The following is a 17,061-nucleotide window of genomic DNA, read 5'->3' as shown; positions in this document are numbered from 1 at the left end:
GGCCTTCCCAAAGCCTTAGCCACAGACAAGAACTCAGGATTTTAAAAATTTCTTCAACTGTGATGCCTTTGTTACTCCAGGAATAAGAATCTATAGGCCAGACATAACATTGAGTATTCATTTTGTTCAGAGATTTGGGGTGGAATTTTTGTACTCTTTTAAGTTTTTGCATTGCACATCTGCAGGCAAAGAAAAGTTGTGGCTGGTGCTGTGCCATCAGTCTTTAACCCAGATCCCTGATGATTATAGTTCAGACTCCTCTGTCACTAGAATATGTGATTAAAGTTTGAGAAACACAGTTTAGTTTTATTGATCCCACATCTTCCCAACCCTAGGCCCTGGTTCCCTCAAGCAGAAGGCCCTGTGGTCAGCGTGGTCAGGCGATGGTTGCTGTCTCCCTATCCTTCTGCCCCAGGCGGTAATGAACCTCAGGAAGTGTCCTTAGTCTCTCCGCAGCCTGGAAGGGAACAGGGGGCAATCACGGAGGATAAAGGCTGCCCAGAATGGTGGTGTGGAGTGGTATGAGTGGAACAGTAGTAACGAGTGCCTAGGAGACACTGGGGGCAGGCTTGCAGGACCAGGAGCCCGGTGATAAGGACTGCCAGAGTAACCAGAGGACAGAGCTGAGCAGCTTCTGAGTCCGGAGGAATGCCTAGGTTATAGAGGCTTTCAGGGTCATGATTGGGCTCCCTTGGGGAAATGGTAGACAAAGGGAACCCAAGGACTGAGGGTGCTCTGAAATCTGACCTGCTCAGGGGTGAGGTCCCTCTGAGCCTGGGCAAGCATTTCATAGCCAACCATGAATTTCCGGACGGTTGCAGAGCGTAGGAGTGGAGGGTAGTAATGAGCATGCAGCTGCCAGTGATCCCAGTTGGCTCCAGCCTCTGATCCCGTGGGAGCCCCTGACAGGAGGAAGAGATAACAGAGGAGAGCCATTTTTTAGTTCTTCAGTCTAGCGCCTACCCCCAAACCAGGCTAGGTACCTGAAAACTACATCTCCCAGCATCCTTGCCAGTGAGTAGACGAGGCATTGGAAAATATCGGGAGACGTAGTTTCACCAAGTTTGCTGTTCCACCTTCAGTCCCAGCAGCCCTGCTCAAGACACTTCCCCCAACAAATATTTCAAAGCCTGCTGGGGGTTGCAGTCCACTGAGCTTGGTGTCAGGACCTCAGAAATGGTGTTGGGGCTAGGTATGGATGCTCAAAAAACCTTACCGTGCCAGCCCATGGAGTAGGGAAAGGATGTCTCAAATAGGTTGTCATACTTGGTCAACAGCTTCTTCATGATGGAGGCTAGATCTGGAATCAGAGCCTGACTCTCAGCCTGGGGCCAAAATGCAGGCCCTACTAGAGCCATCCGCATCCTGTGCCTGGTCCCAGAGTCCCAGCTGGGAGACTCACCATCACGCTCAGCAGGGGTTAGCTCAGGCAGGCGCCGCACATGCCGACGGGGCAGCAGCAGTGTCTGGAAGGGCCACACTGCCCAAAAGGGGACCAGTACTAACCAGTGCTCACTGGTTAAGACCAGACGTTCCTGGGCGGACCAAGTGGAGATAAAGTCATCAAAGTGCGCGTGGGGGATTATCAGCAAATAGGCAGGAGAAAAAGAAAAAATGTACCAGAATCTGATGGCTTCTCATCACTCCACCACTACCACCCTAATGTAAGCCACCACCATTTCTCCTTTAGATTATTGCCATCAAGTCTCTCTACTATTTCCCTTCTACCCTTCTCACACACCTTTCTCTTTTGGGGTGAGGTTAGGGGTTCCTTGGGAAAATGGGGTCTGCCTTTTCCCCACCTTTCTGAGCAGTTCCTGGTGACCATATTCCATTAGCAGGGGCTCTCCATGTTGACTCTGATAGGCCCGCTGAGATCGCTCCTCACGCTGGGCAATATCTGGTAGAAAACTACTGGCCCACACCTGTCAATGGGCAGGAGCAGAGAAGAGCTGGCAGCTCCTTCACCTCCAAGCCTCCACATTACTAGCATACTTATTCTGTCCCTCCAGTTCCCTTCCCCACAGTACTGCCTTGGACTCACCCCAGAAATCCACTGGAGCCCCTGACACACTTACCTGGCAGTGGGGATGGGGGTTGGAACAGCCCATCATGGCTCCTTTGTTTTCAAAGATCTATCGGGTAGAAGTAGGGAGCTTTACTAGCCGGAGACACCAAATCAGCCTCTCCCGACCACAACCTGTGAAAACAGGAATACTACTTCCCAGCACCAAAGCTGCACCACCCCTCCCTGCCCATCCAGGGGAGGGGGCAATCTCACAGACCTGCACCCAAGGGTACTGGGCTCCCAGCTCCTCTGTCACTGAGGCCCATGCATCGACGACAGCGCGGATCTCAGGGACTGACATGAGTGGTAGTGTTACATCGGACCAGGGGTGGAAGCACATGACCTTACTAGGTGGTGTGGGAGGGAGAAATGACAGAGATATACGGCTAGGCCGTACTAGGGGCAGGGCCCAACCCTCGTGCTCAGTCCAAGCCCTGCGCTGAAGGTAAGAGAGGAAATCCATAGTTACCAAACTCCTCGAGCAGCCTCTGCTTGGAAAAGGGGATGATCACTGGGTCCTGAGATAAAAGGGTATCACTCTCTGCAACAGAAGTCCCCCAAGAGGTCCAGCCTCTTTCCCCCCAACAGCATCTAGAGCCAGGTTACCTGGATTGGGGGCATCAGGCTGCAGAGCTGGAAAGTCGTTGTCAAACAGGAAGGTGCCATCATAGAAGGGATTCACCTACTGACAAGGATTGGCTAGAAGCATTTGCTGCTCCATACCCACCAGGGACATGGTGGGCTTCAGGGGACAGGCTGAAGGACAGGCCACAAGGGGGTGTGGAAATCCTGCTGTGGGGTCAGAAGACTTGGTGGAACATGACACAGAAGGAGTTCCACTTCCTTGTGGATAAGAGGCAGCTCTAAGAGGGAACTACTACTGGCCCAGCTGCAGATGTAGATTCTAAAGGCTTACCTCTCCATTGGCCCGTGTAGCCCCGGGACATAGAGGGTTGTGGGGGTCGTGGCGGGGAACTGTGTTCAGGAGCTGGGGCTCTACTTGCCCCTGCCAAGGCCGCTTCATGCGGTGAGCTGACACCAGCACCCACTCATCTTGTAGCGGGTTGTAGCGGATATGCTGATGTTCTGGAGACAGAGAGGCGAGATCAGTCAGGAAAACTCTCCGATCCTCTCTGCCCTGGGTCTCAAGCACCAGCAGGCCCAAGCTCGGAAGCACCCTCTCAGCCGTGTCCTACTCAGGAGCCAAAGGCCCGGGTTTGAGCTTTCCCAGCTCCTATTAGCCTGGGGCCCCAACTCAGTCGCGCCGGCTTGGCGGGGTGGGCGCGCCGACCTGGGGGAAGGGACGGTAACTTCCTAAGCAAAGGGAGGGCTCGGCTCCGCTTTCCAGCGAGTCCCAGACGCCCTGCAGTTACCGCTCGCCCGGAAGGTTGTGGCCGTGGCGTCCGCCTCTGACGCCTGCTGGCGCTGCTCAGGGGTTGATCCGCTGCCCGACATTAAGCCACTCGTATGGGTGGGGATCGTCAGAAACTCTGCAGAGCCGACTCTCACCTCCTCCCGAGCTGCTCCGCCCCGCCCCCGATGATTGGCCAGCCGCCAGCACGTGACTGCCTAAGGGCCGGCCCGCCCAATCGCGAGCGGGACTCAGCAAAGCCTAGCACTCTGGGGGGCCACTTTGGTCGTCCCAGTACACTCCTGGGGCCAAGTCACTGCCCTAGAAGAATCTCTGTAAAAGCCGCTTATTGCAGATCCCTCAGCTCCGTGACGCTCACAAGATTTCTTTCCCGTATTCAGTAGTTCATTCGGTCATTCATTTAGCAAATATTTACTGAATATGTGTGCCAGGCACCTAGGCTCCATGTGGGGCAAAGAGATGCCCCTGCAGAAGTCAGGCATGGTCTCTGCTCTCCCGCAGCTTACGGTCTAGGGCCAAGTAGGGGTATAACCCTGGATCCGCAATTACCTCACTTACTTGCTCAATGGCTATATGGTGGAGGAGAAGCCATTTAGGTGGGATCGGAGGTGGTCCCTTTACACTAGGATAAAATTCAAATTAAGTCTTCCCCTGGCACTTTCAAAAAGACATCTAAATAATGTTTGAACCTCCTCCTCATTCCACAGTGAAGAACAGAAGACTGAGATCACCCAGAGGATCAGTGGTCTAGCTAAGATTTGAACCCAAGTTTCCAGGCTCTTCTCGCTGCCCTAAAATGCCTGAGATTTCAGTGAGACTCAAGACAGAAAAACCTTGTGAGCTAGGAGCTCTGCAGTAGTGGGGAGGCCCCTTCCCCCAACCCAGGAAAGGCCAACCCAGGTGTTTTGCAACTCAGATGCAAAAACTGGGTCATTGGTCATTTACCTAATCTCTGCCCTAGGTCCTCAGACTGGAATCTGAAGAGGCTACTAGGTAGGGGGTAGGGGGCAGGGAACTGAGAAATGAGGATTTTACCTATACCACTGGCTCTTCATTCTTAGGGGTGGGGGTGAGGGGAGTTGGGATAGAAGATTTGCTTTCCTCCTCTCTCAGCCATCTTTGTTGTTGGAGTGACTGGATTTTGGAGGCAGCCCGACTTCCCCAAGAACACCAGTGCTTCAGGGCCACTCCTTGGATCATTCTGATGTAGTTTTGAATGTAGGTGAGGTCCAGAGCCGAACGCCAAGAAATAATTCTTGAGACATCTTTGGTGCAAAAAGGTGATTTTATTAAAGCAGGGGGATAGAGCTACTGCACCGGAGTTGTGAGGGGTGGCTGATTGGGAGCTGGGGGTTAGGAAAAAGGGAGGTTTTTAAAAGAACTTTCACATGCTAAAGAGGACCTACAAGATACTGGAGGCCTGGCCATTGTCAAGTTAAGGTTGTTTTTTCCTCTAGTAAAGCATTAACATGAAGACAGTCGAGAGCTTCCTTCTGGAAGTTAGGTTATTGAGAAGAATGTTTTTTCTTACGAATGTCACTAAAACACTTGTAAACTGAGGGAGACTCATGTCTTGCAGGACTGTGATCTCTATAAGTTAACCATTTGTTTTTCCTTCCCTTAGCTTTAGGGCAGCCAGCAGTGCCTGAGGAATGTCACACAAGTCCCACCTGGGGGGGGGAGGGCCCTAAGGGGTGTCAGCTTGTGCTTTGTCCTCAGCTTGCCTTCTGCTCCCTCAACAGTGCCAGCTAACTCCTCACCCCCTTCAGAAGCATCTCTTAAGAAACATTTCCAAACCTCTCCTGTGTCTCCCCAAGATCACTTTTTGGGGGAAGAAAACGATGGCTGAGATGGGGCCTACCGAGCCCTTCCCCTCCAAGATCTCTTCTACGATGTCGTTAAAAAGAAAACTACAGGCCCAAACCGGTGTCACAATTGTCGAGTTTTCAAACCGGGGTTTAATGCTCATCTAACTGTGGTTTAAACTTCCTCAGAAATGTAGTCTTCCCTGGTTAGTCAAGAATTTTCCAATTAGGACCAATGAGTCCCTACTTGGGCCCTCTCCCCCAAAGGAAGACGAGGTGATCTGCATAATAACATCCTCTGCTTTTCCCCTAAGGCAAAAGGAACTTCCCTGGAACAACCCTTTTCTCTTTCTCGTAACTTTCTTGTCCCAGACTTCTTCCTATAAAAACTTTCCACTTCCGGGGCACCTTAAGCATCTGACTCTTGACTTTGGCTCAGGTCACAATCTCAGGGTCTTGAGATCAAGCCCCAAATCAGCTCCACAACTTTCCATTTTGTATACCTCCTCCTCGGAGCTCCCCTCTACTTGCTAGATGGGGTGCTGCCTGATTCATGAATTGTTTAAGAAAGCCAAGTAGATCTTCAAATTTACTTGGTTGAATTTTGTTTCTTAACATTTAGAGAATACGGCTGTGACCAATTAAAAACAACAACAACAACAACAATGTGTGCTAGAGAAGCCTTCTGAAAGACCAGGGGAACTGCAGACCTAGAAAGTCCCAGAGTTCTGCCTAAACAGGGGCGCAGAGGCCAGCTTTGGGGGTTAGTCTCTGGTCCTCAGGGATCTTAAGAGAATGGTCAGCTCAGGAGTCTCACAGAAGCCGGAGCCAATACAAAAACGTTCCCTCCATCATGCATTTTCCTCTAGATAATCCCTTTTTTTATCTTTCCCTTCTTGGCCAAGTTTCTCAAAAAATAGTCCATCTTCCCAGCCTCTATTCTTTTTTTTGTTTTTAAAGATTTTATTTATTTATTCGACAGAGATAGAGACAGCCAGTGAGAGAGGGAACACAAGCAGGGGGAGTGGGAGAGGAAGAAGCAGGCTCATAGCGGAGGAGCCTGATGTGGGGCTCGATCCCATAACGCCGGGATCACGCCCTGAGCCGAAGGCAGACGCTTAACCGCTGTGCCACCCAGGCGCCCCCCAGCCTCCACTCTTACCTGCACGATACAGTGTAACATGTCTAGTGGCCTGTATTAGGTTAAGTAATCTTAGTTGCTGTAGCAAATGACACCCCACCCCCCAAACTCAGTGGCTTAGCAACACTGTCCATTGTGGGGGGAGAGAGGAAGCAGTATTCAGAATTCTCCACTACTTAATTCTCTGTAACTAAGATAATAGATGAGGGAAGAGAAAGAATGTAAAGAATTTCACAGGTTTTAGAAGCCAGACCTGGAAGTGGCATACATAATTTCTGGCGGTACTGCATTGGCCAGAACACAATCATATGGCCTCATCTAACTACAGAGTATACCGTGGAATGTAACCTGGCTGCCTAAGAGCAAAAGGAAATAGATTCATGAATGTATAGCATTATCTCTGCTACATGCCCCTACTGAGAAACCTAATGACCATTTCCCATCATTTTATCAGAACTCTCAATTACATTTGACTGTGATGACCCTTCATTCCATCACTACCATGTGTGATGCTATGCTCTTCCAGCTCTATTCTTTGTGTTTTGTTTATATAACAAACACATATGTTGCCACTTGAGAGGCTCTAACTGCTTTATAAATATTAACTCATTTAATCTTCATCACAATGAATCTATGTACTATGAGGTAGGTACCTTTGTTCATCCCATTTCACAAATGAGAAAACTGAGTCACAGGGTTTAAATAACTTACCCAAGATCGCACAACTAGTAGGTGGCAGGAGCCAGGCTTTTAACCCAGTCCCGCTCCAGAGTTTCTTAATCACCACACTTTGCTGCTTCTTTCCTCCTTTGCTTCTCTTCATCATTTCCCTCCCCATAACCCTGTTGGTTTACAATGCCCTCCTCTCACATTTTGTGCTTCAAAACAAAGAATGAATCGTAGGCTCCAAAAAAGACCCCATGCTGTCTCGCCTTTGTTCTTGCTTGGAATAGGCCTCATTCCCTAGAATGCCCTTCCCATTTCCCTTAAACACATTGCTCAGGCGCCACCGCCTCTAGAAAGCCTTCCGTAACATTCCTAGGCAGAAGCGCCTCCTCCCACCTTCTGTGCTAGCAAAGGTGACAATCACAGGTCCCGGAAGGCTCTGCTTCCGGGCTCGCCCGCTTCACCTGGGAGCCCAAGCGGACCTGTCCATTCGGCGTGTCACGGCCACCAAGCCCCACCCACACTCACACCCCCACCCACACGTGGTATGGCGCTCGGAGAGACCCCGCTTGTAGGCCCTAAAGGGGGCAGCTGGGATGGCTTAGCCCCGCCTCCTTGCATCACGCGCGAGGCTCCGCCCCACCCCTTGGCGCTCCCCGCTCCCCGAGAGGAAATGGTTCAACCCGAGGGGCGGTGCCCGGGTGCCCGGACTGTTCTGATTGGCCAGCGCAAGCCGTACCACGGCTGTGGCGGGGGAACGGTAGTGGACTGAGCGCCGCAGGTTTGGAGGCAGTGGAGTCACAGTCCCAGGCCCCAGTTTGTTCCTTCGCTACTCTGCCAGGCCGCCCGCCGGGATGCAGTGGGCAGTGGGCCGGCGGTGGGTGTGGGCCGCGCTGCTCCTGGCTGCCGCAGCTGTGCTGGCCCAGGTGGTCTGGCTCTGGATGGGCACGCAAAGCTTCGTCTTCCAGCACGAAGAGATCGCACAGCTGGCCCGGCAGTACGCGGGTGAGCCGACGGATGACCGGGCGAGTGAACGGGTGGAGGGCAGAGGCCTGGGGAGGCCCGAGCCGAGCTGGGAGTTTCAGAGGCGCCTTTCCGGAGTTCGGAGTGGTGCTGGCTCTGACTGTTGTTCCTCTGCCCCCGCCAGGGCTGGACCACGAGCTGGCCTTCTCTAGGCTGATCGTGGAACTACGGCGGCTGCACCCAGGCCACGTGTTGCCCGACGAGGAGCTGCAGTGGGTGTTCGTGAACGCGGGCGGCTGGATGGGCGCCATGTGCCTTCTGCACGCCTCACTGTCCGAGTACGTGCTGCTCTTCGGCACCGCCCTGGGCTCTCGCGGCCACTCGGGTCAGTGCTGGCGGCGGGCCGAACTGGGAGGCTGGGGCTGTACAAGGGCTCATGCCCTCTTTCCTGATGTTTGGTCAAGCCATGTATTGGCGCTAATACCCTGATACTCGGTGTCCATCTGATTGTCCCTCAGGGCGCTATTGGGCTGAGATCTCGGACACCATCATCTCTGGCACCTTCCACCAGTGGAGAGAGGGCACTACCAAAAGTGAGGTCTTCTACCCAGGTGGGTAGGGGGGCTCTGTCAGAGAGGTGGGTCGCTTCGTTCTGGGGTGCCCATAGTTGGAGGAGAGACATAGCATGGAAAGGGAGTATGTTGGGGGCTCTCCCCTGGTTCCCTTATCCCCGCAGATAAGCCACAGGTCGTTGATTGAAGCAGGTCCAAGGGTCTCTGTTGCTTTCCACTGTCAAAAGGAAACAAATTGTAACAGCTTCCTGTTAACCATGTCTGATTTTTATCTACCAAGACACTGTTTTATTCATCCAATATTCCAGCAGTTGTTGGGGAGACAGTTGGGTAATCAGATACGCTCTCATACCCCCCAAAACAAGACAGACCATCGTCTTCCTTGTTTCTGTGGTGAAACATTTTACATGAAAAGTAGAGCTTTGGACTTCCACTAAGTTTGAGGTTGAGTGTTACAGGCATGACAGGCATTATAATTGAACAGCTACATTTCTCAGAAAGCCACACAAATCTTATAATCACCCCTCCCTATCTAACAGGCCCAGCCCAAGTTTAGCTAAATTTCTGCCTGACATGAGGGAGGCTTGGGAATGCAGACTTCCAGGACTCCCATACAGTGGCCCATGGCCAGGTGAGGTGGCCCTCCCTGGCTTCCCCCCAAAGAGGACATGAGCCAGGTGATCCCACAGAGGAAAACTTAGGAGTGGCTATCTTGGCTTCTTACTCTTCCAGATGGGCGACCAGGCCAGTGAGGTAAGGCTTTTTCCTTTCCTGAAGCTTCTGCTCTATTCCCTGCCTCCAGATAACCCACGGGCTAGGGAGGTGGCAGCAATGGAAGGGGAGGGCTAGGCTCCTTATGTGGGTACTCCCTGTTCCCCAGGAGAGACCGTGGTGCATGGGCCTGGTGAGGCAACGGCTGTGGAATGGGGGCCAAACACATGGATGGTGGAGTATGGCCGAGGTGTCATCCCATCTACCCTGGCCTTCGCACTGGCTGACACAATCTTCAGCACCCAGGACTTCCTCACACTCTTCTATACTCTTCGCGCCTATGCCCGGGGCCTCCGGCTTGAGCTCACCACCTACCTCTTCGGCCAGGACCCCTGACCAGCCAGGCCTGAAGGAGGACCTGTGGATATACAGGAGCGGGCAGGCCCGCACACATCCACTTCCTGGAGCCCACGTGAAAAGACAGGGACATACTCACAACATGCAACTACTAAGTTCTGGTGTACGAGCAGGGACATACATGCTTACACAACCAAACATAGAGACTCATGGGAACATATGGGACATACATGCAGATACAATCCCATGTGTACAGCAGCATCATGCATTCACACCCATCCAGAAAGGAAGCCCCATACATACCAAGGGGGCCGGTCATATGCAGACACACATACTACAGGCTTGACTCACTAACTTAGGCCTTTCCAGAGCTTCCCTGCCACCAGTCAGGGCTCTGGAGTTAGGGATGGGTGTGGGTATTATACTCTGTCTGGGCCTGACCCCTCAATCCAGCAGCAGTTGAGGGTGGAGGAAGATGAAGGGTTGCCTGTGGAGGCCCTCTTCATCTCCCTGTCCTCACCATATGCCTTACCCCCATTCTCTTCCCCTGCTATGCAAGTGCTCTTGTGGACTGTCCCCCACCCTCTCAGCAACCAAGTCAACTGGGGAACTGTAAGAATGGAGAATGCTGAGGTCAGGGTCCTCCTGTCCTGAAAGACCCCTGCCCCCAATCCCATTCATCCCTCAGGAGTATGATGGGGAGGCTGGCTTCAGTTCAGGGCCCACTGCTGGGCAGGGGACCTAAAGAGGTTAGCCTAGGTCCAGGGAGCCATCCCTGGCCTAGAGAAGGCCTTTTCTGCGCACATACACCCCCATCACAGCTTTTAGACACTGCCTTTGATGCACTGTCTGTCCATCTGTCTCTGTTAATAAAGACCTGTTGAACAGTTTCATTTCTTCGTGTGTCTGAACAGCAGGAAAACCTGCTAATGTGAAGAAATTAAGGGCTGGGTGAGATGGTGTGTGTCTTGATCTTGCCTTACCTCTGCCGGTCCCATTCTGGAAATAGCCCTGGGAATCTAATCCTGGATGGCCACGGGGTGGCAGTGTATACCCACTTTTGAACTGAAGGTGGCACGGTAATCATTTTTGTCTGTTTCCAGGGTATCATGTCCACCCCCAACCAGAGTTAGGAGTTCTTCCTCTCCAGTCTTCCTTCTCCAGGACACCTGACTTGTAGAAGCCCCAGGGGTGGAGAGCAGGGACACTACCTGGTGGTATCTGAGGTAGGTGAGGCTGGCAGTAGGATGCGGCAAAAAAAGTGCCTAAGGTGCACCCACTCCCAGGGATACTGCATTTGCCTTAAATTTTGTACCCTGGCACCTCACTTGCCTCATTCTTCCTGGCCCTGTTCTGAGGTTGAGTAAGACCCAGACCACTCTCACTTCTTAGGACTCCTGGTATATTAAGAACAGAAAGAAACTGGTTATAAAAATATACAATTTTTAAAAAGATTTTATTTATTTGAGACGGAGAGGGAGAAGCAGGCTCCCTGCTGAGCAAGGAGCCCCATATGGGACTCAATCCCAGGACCCTGAGATCATGACCTGAGCCCAAGGCAGATGCTTAACCAACTAAGCCACCCGGGCACCCCAAAATATACAATTTTTATATACAAACTCAACATTCTATAAAGTTATTTATTTATTTGAGAGAGAGCACAAGCAGAGGGAGAAGCAGACTCCCCACTGAACAAGGAGCCCGATGCGGGACTAGATCCCAGGACCCTGGGATTATGACCCAAGATGAAGGCAGGTGACCAACTGACTGAGCAACCCAGGTATCCCCAAACTCAGCATTCTAATGAACAACAACACAAAAGACTACATGTATAACCATTTGGAAACAACATCAAAAGTTTCAGTTTGCGGCTCTGAGTGAATGTGAGGCCCAGGCAAGATGGCCATTCCAACATCTCTCTACCACCACCGTATTGGCCATGACAGGTCCTGGCTGGGGCCTCTCCACCGGGTTGCAAAGCCAAGCCTCTAAGGATTTCTCCCACCCCATAACCCAGCTCTGCCTCTAGGCTCAGAGACCACATCTATCAGGAATGCCCTAGTTCCCCTTGTCCTCTCTTCCTTTCCACATACTAGTCTCCCAGACTCCTCCCTATCTCAGTTGCTAGGTCCAATGGTTATTTCTTAACTTGCATTTGACTCAGTTAATCGCTCTTAAAACACAGCTTCCAGGACACTACTCTTCCTGAGTTGGCTCCTTTGCTCTTTCTTATCTCCTTAACTCTTAAATTGGCTCCTTCGATTTTCCAAGACTTAATCCTCAACCTTCTCTATCTAAACCTCTCCCAGTGTTCTCAACCAACCATGTCATTTTTTTTTTTTTACAGTTTCATCGAAATATAATTGACACATAACATTCTGTTACTTGAAGGTGTATAATACAATGATTTGATACATGCATGGTGGAATGATTACCACAATAAGTTAACATCCATCACTTCACATAGTTACAAGTTCTTTTTTTCTTGAGGTGAGAACTTTCAGTATCTACTCTCAGCAACTTTCCAATTCTATATATAGTATTTAATATACTATTAAATAATACAGTATTAGAGCATTAAGCTCCACATTACATCCGCAGGACTTATTTACCTTATAACTGTAAGTTTGTGCCTCTTGACCACCTTTCCTCATTGCTCCACTACTCCCCCCACCCTGCCCCCATGCCCACCCACCCCCTGCCTCTGGCAATTATCAATCTGTTCTCTGTTTCTATGAGTGTGGATTTTTGTAGAGTTCATGTAGAAGTGAGAACATACAGTATTTGTCTTCATCTGACTTATTTCACTTAGCATAATGCCCGCAAGGATGAGTGGATAAAGAAAATGTGGTATATACGTATGAGCGTCTGCACGTACATACAATGGAATATTATTTAGCCATAAAAAGGAAACCCTGTCATTTATAACAACATGGATGGATCTTGAGGACCGTCTATATGTCTTAACTCCTATTTTTTTGTCTTAACCTAAACCTCTGAGCTCCAGGTTCAGCTATCTGACTGCCTCCATCTCCACTTGAATGTCTCATTGTCATCTCACACTTAAAATGGCAGCGCGGGGGCACCTGGGTGGTTCAGTCAGTTAAGCCTCTGCCTTTGGCTTGGGTCATGATCTCAGGGTCTCGGGATCGAGCCCCGCATTGGGCTCCCTGCTCAGTGGGAAGTGTGCTTCTCCCACCCTCCTGCCTGCCACTCTGCCTACTTGTGCTCTCTCTCTCTCTCAAATAAATGAAACTTAAAAAATAAATAAAATAAAATAAAATAAAATAAAATAAAATAAAATAAAATGGCAGTGCAAATGGATTTCTCTCCCAACACAGCATCTCTTACAGTCTTTACTGTCTGAGTTCAGGGTACCTACATTTACCCAGCTCCCAAGAACCTTGGCTCCATCATCTTGGATACCTTTTTTTTTTTTTTTTTTTTTTTTTTTTAATTTTAAGATTTTATTTTTGGGTGCCTGGGTGGCTCAGTTAGCTAAGCATCTGCCTTCGGTTCAGGTCATGATCCCAGGGCCCTGGGATCAAGTCCCACATCGGGCTCCTTGCTCTGCTTCTCCCTCTGCTTGCCTCTCTCCCCACTTGTGCTCTCTCTCTCACAAATAAATAAATAAAATCTAAAAAAAAAATGTATTTTTAGGGGCACCTGGATGGCTCAGTGGGTTGAGTGGCCGGCTCTTGATTTTGGCTCAGGTTGTGATCTCAGGGTCAGTGGATCGAGCCCCATGTCAGGCTCTGCTCAGCACGAAATCTGCTTGTCCTTCTCCCTCTGCTCCTCTCCCTGTTCACTCTCTCTCTCTCAAATGAATAAATGAATAAAATCTTTTTTAAAAAGATTGTATGTTTAAGTAATCTCTACACCCAACGTGGGGCTTGAACTCACAACCCTGAGATCAAGAGTCACACTGAGCCAGCCAGGCACTACATCTTGGATACCTTTCATTCTCACATCCAATATCCAAGGCATCAACAGATCCTGTCAGTTTTATCTTTAAAACATATCCAGAAACTACCCACATCTTGCCACTTCCACTGTTACCACCTGATCCAAGCCATCTTGGACCTGGATTACTCTTGCCTGGATTACTGAAAGAGCCTCTTAATTAACCCTCATGTTTGTATCCTGTGTGGATGATTCTCCATACAATAGCCAGAGTCAGACTTCTACTCTCTGCTCAGACACTTCTTCGTTTGTTTTTTCTTCTGCTCAGAACTTTGTAATGGCTTCCATCTCATTTAGTCCTTTAACTGCCTCCAGGAACCTACTCCAAGGTCCATGTCAGTGATGACCAAACATCTGACCATTTACCCTGCTTACTTTATTTTAGCACAGTGGCTTCCTTGCTTTCCTCCAACACATCAAGCAAACTTCCACCACAGGATACACTCCTTCAATACTTGGTTCTTCCCTTAACATTTTTGTAAACACAGAAGGGTGTTTGTTTGTTAATTTTATTATATTATTTATTTATTTAAGTAGGCACAACGCTCAACATGGGGATCGAACTCACAGTCCTGAGATCATGAGTTGCATGCTCTGGGGTGCCTAGGTGGCTCAGTCAGTTAAGAATCCGACTCTTTATTGGCAGGGGCCATGATCTCATGGTCTTGAAATTGAGCCCTGTATTGGGCTCCACGCTCACTGGGAGTCTGCTTGAGATTCTCTCTCCCTCTCCCTCTGTCCCTCACCCCGCTCACTCTTTCTCTCTCTCTCTAAAATAAATCTTAAAAAAAAAGTCACATGCTCTGCCAACTGAGCCAGCCAGGCGCCATCCCACTCCCTGTTCTGTGCTGGTTTTATTTTATTATTTATTTATGTATTTATTTATTTTTAAAGATTTTATTTATTTATTTGACAGAGAGAGCACAGCAGGGGAAGCAGCAGGCAGAGGGAGAGGGAGAAGCAGGCTGGCTGTGCAGGGAGCCCAATGCACAGCCACTTAACCATTTGAGCCTCCCAGGCGCCCCTCTGTGGTGGTTTTAACATGCCTCCATAAAATTCTTGATACTCCTCCCTTTAAGAGGTGAAGACTAATTCCCTTCCCCTTGAATATGGGCTGGACTTAGTTATGTAATTTTAACAAATACATGGCAGAAGTGACTGTGTGATTTCCAAGACTAGACCATAAAAAGCATTGGGGTCTCTTTAGTCTCTCTTGGGTCACTCTGGGGGAAATCAACTGCCATGTTAGGAGGACACTCAGGCACCAGGTCCTATCCTATGCAGAGGGTCACAGGGGGAGAACAGCTTCCTACCAACAGGCGTGTGAGTGAGCCATCCTGGAAATGGATCCTCCAGTCCCAGTCAAGCCTTCATGTAGCTGTAGCCACAGCCAACATGTTTACTACAACCTCATGAGAAGTGGTGAGTCAGAACCACCCAGCTATGCCACTCTCGAATTCCTGATCCACAGAATTGTGAGAAAATAAACGTTGTTTTAAGCTTGCTAAGTTTAAGTGTAATTTGTTACAAAGTAATAGGAAACATGTATCCTTCCCTTTCTATTCCCCTCAACCCAGATTTATTTTTCCCCATTTTAATTATTGCCATCTGATACACTATGTATTTCCCCCACTGGAATTATACCATTGTAATAAGGACTTTGTTTTATTTATTCCCGTGCCCAACAGTGTCTAGCATAAAGTAGGTGCTCAGTAAATATGTGTTGGATAATGGAGGTCTACGTCTGTCTGTGTCTTTGTCTCTGTGAGGTTTAGGAGCAGATGGGAGCTAAGTGAGGGTGTAAGAGACAGCCTGTCCTCTTCACAGATGAAGAGAGAGATAAACCAGGTCCCAGTGAAGCTTATTGCTTCCCCTCAGCCCTTCTCAGTTGTAGCCCTCCTGGCCCAGACCCCAAAGACAGGTTTACTGTGCTTGATTGATGATTGATTTCTTTCTTCTGAGAGTAGCTGCCCAATCCCTTGCCCCTATCCTGCTCCACCCTCTGCAAAGCATTCTCCAAACTCTCAGAACTGGAATTTCCCTAAGCCAGTTCCTATCTTTCCAAGAAAAATCTTGCCATCTATCTCCTTCCAGGCACCTCCTCTTCTCTGAGCAGGGCACTGGAGGGTAAGGGGCAGAGTGTGAAAGGAGCAAGCTGGGCACAGGAGTTCTGCAGAGCTCTACCCTCTGTCCTAGTTCTCCAGGAACCCCTAGGGCATGTCTGTTTGCTTCTGCACATTCAGACTGTCCCCTCTGGGTCCAGAGGAAGGAGCAGGACTCTTCCCCAGAAGAACTCACAGCACACGAAGCTATGGGGGAGCAGGCATCAGTACTGAAAGCATTTGGATCACCAAGTCTTCTTGAGGGGTTGGGGTTTGTCAGGTCTGAAATCTGAGCAGGAGGACACGAGTGAGCCAAAGGTGTGAGCAGTACTGAGTTCCGGTACACCCAGAGATGGGCCAAAGAGAACAAGGACTTAGTGCTGCAGTGGAATCTGTGTGGGGGACAAGGGTGGAGGCTAGAGGACAAGAAGAGCAGCGAGGTGTCACCCAGCACAAGATGAGAAGTGAGAAGAGCTAGTGATCCAGGCCAGGACAAGCTGGGTTCGAGAGGAGGGACTGATTGGGAGAGGGTGGAGGAGGAGGAAGGGGGCAAAGTCAAACCTGAATTTCTGCATCCTACAGGAATCTTAGTCCTGGGAACAGTGTGCCTCACTGGGTTTGAGGTTGGGGGATGGTCCCTGGTGCTGGATCTGACATAGATGAGTTTCACACTCATGCCAGGTGTCAAACCAACAGATAAAGGTTCACTCACACACTTGGAATCACTTCTGGGTGGCCCTCATGCTTTTGGTAGGTCTATCCCACGAAGAAACTGGAGAAGGTATGAAGTATGAGGGTGCCTGGGAGGAGGGGGATCCAGGCTTCTCAGAGGAAAAACTGTGGCCTGCCACTCAGGGCCCCCAAATAAGATACAGCATCTCAGCATCTGGGAGATAACTGGGGGTAGAGTGGGGCTGGAACAGTTGGCTGAAGGGGTCTGGAGATACAAACTGTGAGTCACACACAAAAGGGTTGAGGACGTGTGTGAAGAAGGGCAAAATGCTAATAATGACAGTTGAAATGTGGGATGGATACCGGAGGTTCATAATACTATCCACTCTTCTTGGGTATATGTTTGAAAATGTCCATAACAGAAGGTTACAAGAGCATAAAAAAAGAAGAAAAAAAAGTGTGGCTATGTGTGCGTGTGGTGTGTGTAGCCTGCTGCTGTGGATGTGCAATCAGTTCAGAGACCTCTGAGCGCGTGAGCGCAGATGTGTGAGTCCACCACCGCGGGCACGTACTGCGCAAGCTGCAGCGTGCATGCGGTTGGGGGCAGCACTTGGGCAGGGCAGGGCAGGGGGAGAAGCTTTTGCTGTGGGTAGGCCCTCCACATTCCCC

The 17,061-nt window shown here is 49.9% G+C and overlaps 2 protein-coding genes across 6 annotated transcripts; one reads left to right on the top strand and one right to left on the bottom strand.

The window, feature by feature from the left end:
- Positions 1-274: 274 nt before the first annotated feature.
- Positions 275-3,605, bottom strand: GALT (galactose-1-phosphate uridylyltransferase). Of its 2 annotated transcripts, none has more exons than XM_034664056.1 (11): positions 3,442-3,605; positions 2,985-3,154; positions 2,675-2,750; positions 2,538-2,586; positions 2,286-2,415; positions 2,079-2,135; positions 1,803-1,925; positions 1,403-1,535; positions 1,217-1,300; positions 748-902; positions 275-457 (listed from the first exon to the last, which is right to left on the bottom strand). In XM_034664056.1, exons 1-11 carry the CDS (start codon positions 3,521-3,523, stop codon positions 377-379), a joined length of 1,140 nt encoding a protein of 379 aa, XP_034519947.1. In that variant the 5' UTR covers positions 3,524-3,605; the 3' UTR covers positions 275-376. The 2 variants fall into 2 exon arrangements, with proteins under 2 accessions (XP_034519947.1, XP_034519948.1); XM_034664057.1 differs by having other exon boundaries at positions 3,360-3,495.
- A 4,180-nt stretch (positions 3,606-7,785) lies between these two features.
- Positions 7,786-10,548, top strand: SIGMAR1 (sigma non-opioid intracellular receptor 1). 4 transcript variants are annotated; one of them, XM_034664051.1, is made up of 5 exons: positions 7,788-8,057; positions 8,200-8,400; positions 8,534-8,626; positions 9,320-9,340; positions 9,468-9,609. In XM_034664051.1, the coding sequence occupies exons 1-4, from the start codon at positions 7,907-7,909 to the stop codon at positions 9,337-9,339; spliced, it is 465 nt and encodes a 154-aa protein (XP_034519942.1). In that variant the 5' UTR covers positions 7,788-7,906; the 3' UTR covers position 9,340; positions 9,468-9,609. The 4 variants fall into 4 exon arrangements, with proteins under 4 accessions (XP_034519941.1, XP_034519942.1, XP_034519943.1 ...); XM_034664052.1 differs by lacking the exons at positions 9,320-9,340; positions 9,468-9,609 and adding an exon at positions 9,127-9,297; XM_002930522.4 differs by lacking the exon at positions 9,320-9,340 and having other exon boundaries at positions 7,789-8,057; positions 9,468-10,548.
- The last annotated feature ends 6,513 nt before the right edge of the window (positions 10,549-17,061 follow it).

The sequence above is a fragment of the Ailuropoda melanoleuca genome, chromosome 7, assembly GCF_002007445.2.
Source record: "Ailuropoda melanoleuca isolate Jingjing chromosome 7, ASM200744v2, whole genome shotgun sequence".
Classification (NCBI taxonomy): Eukaryota; Metazoa; Chordata; class Mammalia; order Carnivora; family Ursidae; genus Ailuropoda; species Ailuropoda melanoleuca.
This window is presented reverse-complemented; position numbering and strand designations above follow the sequence as displayed.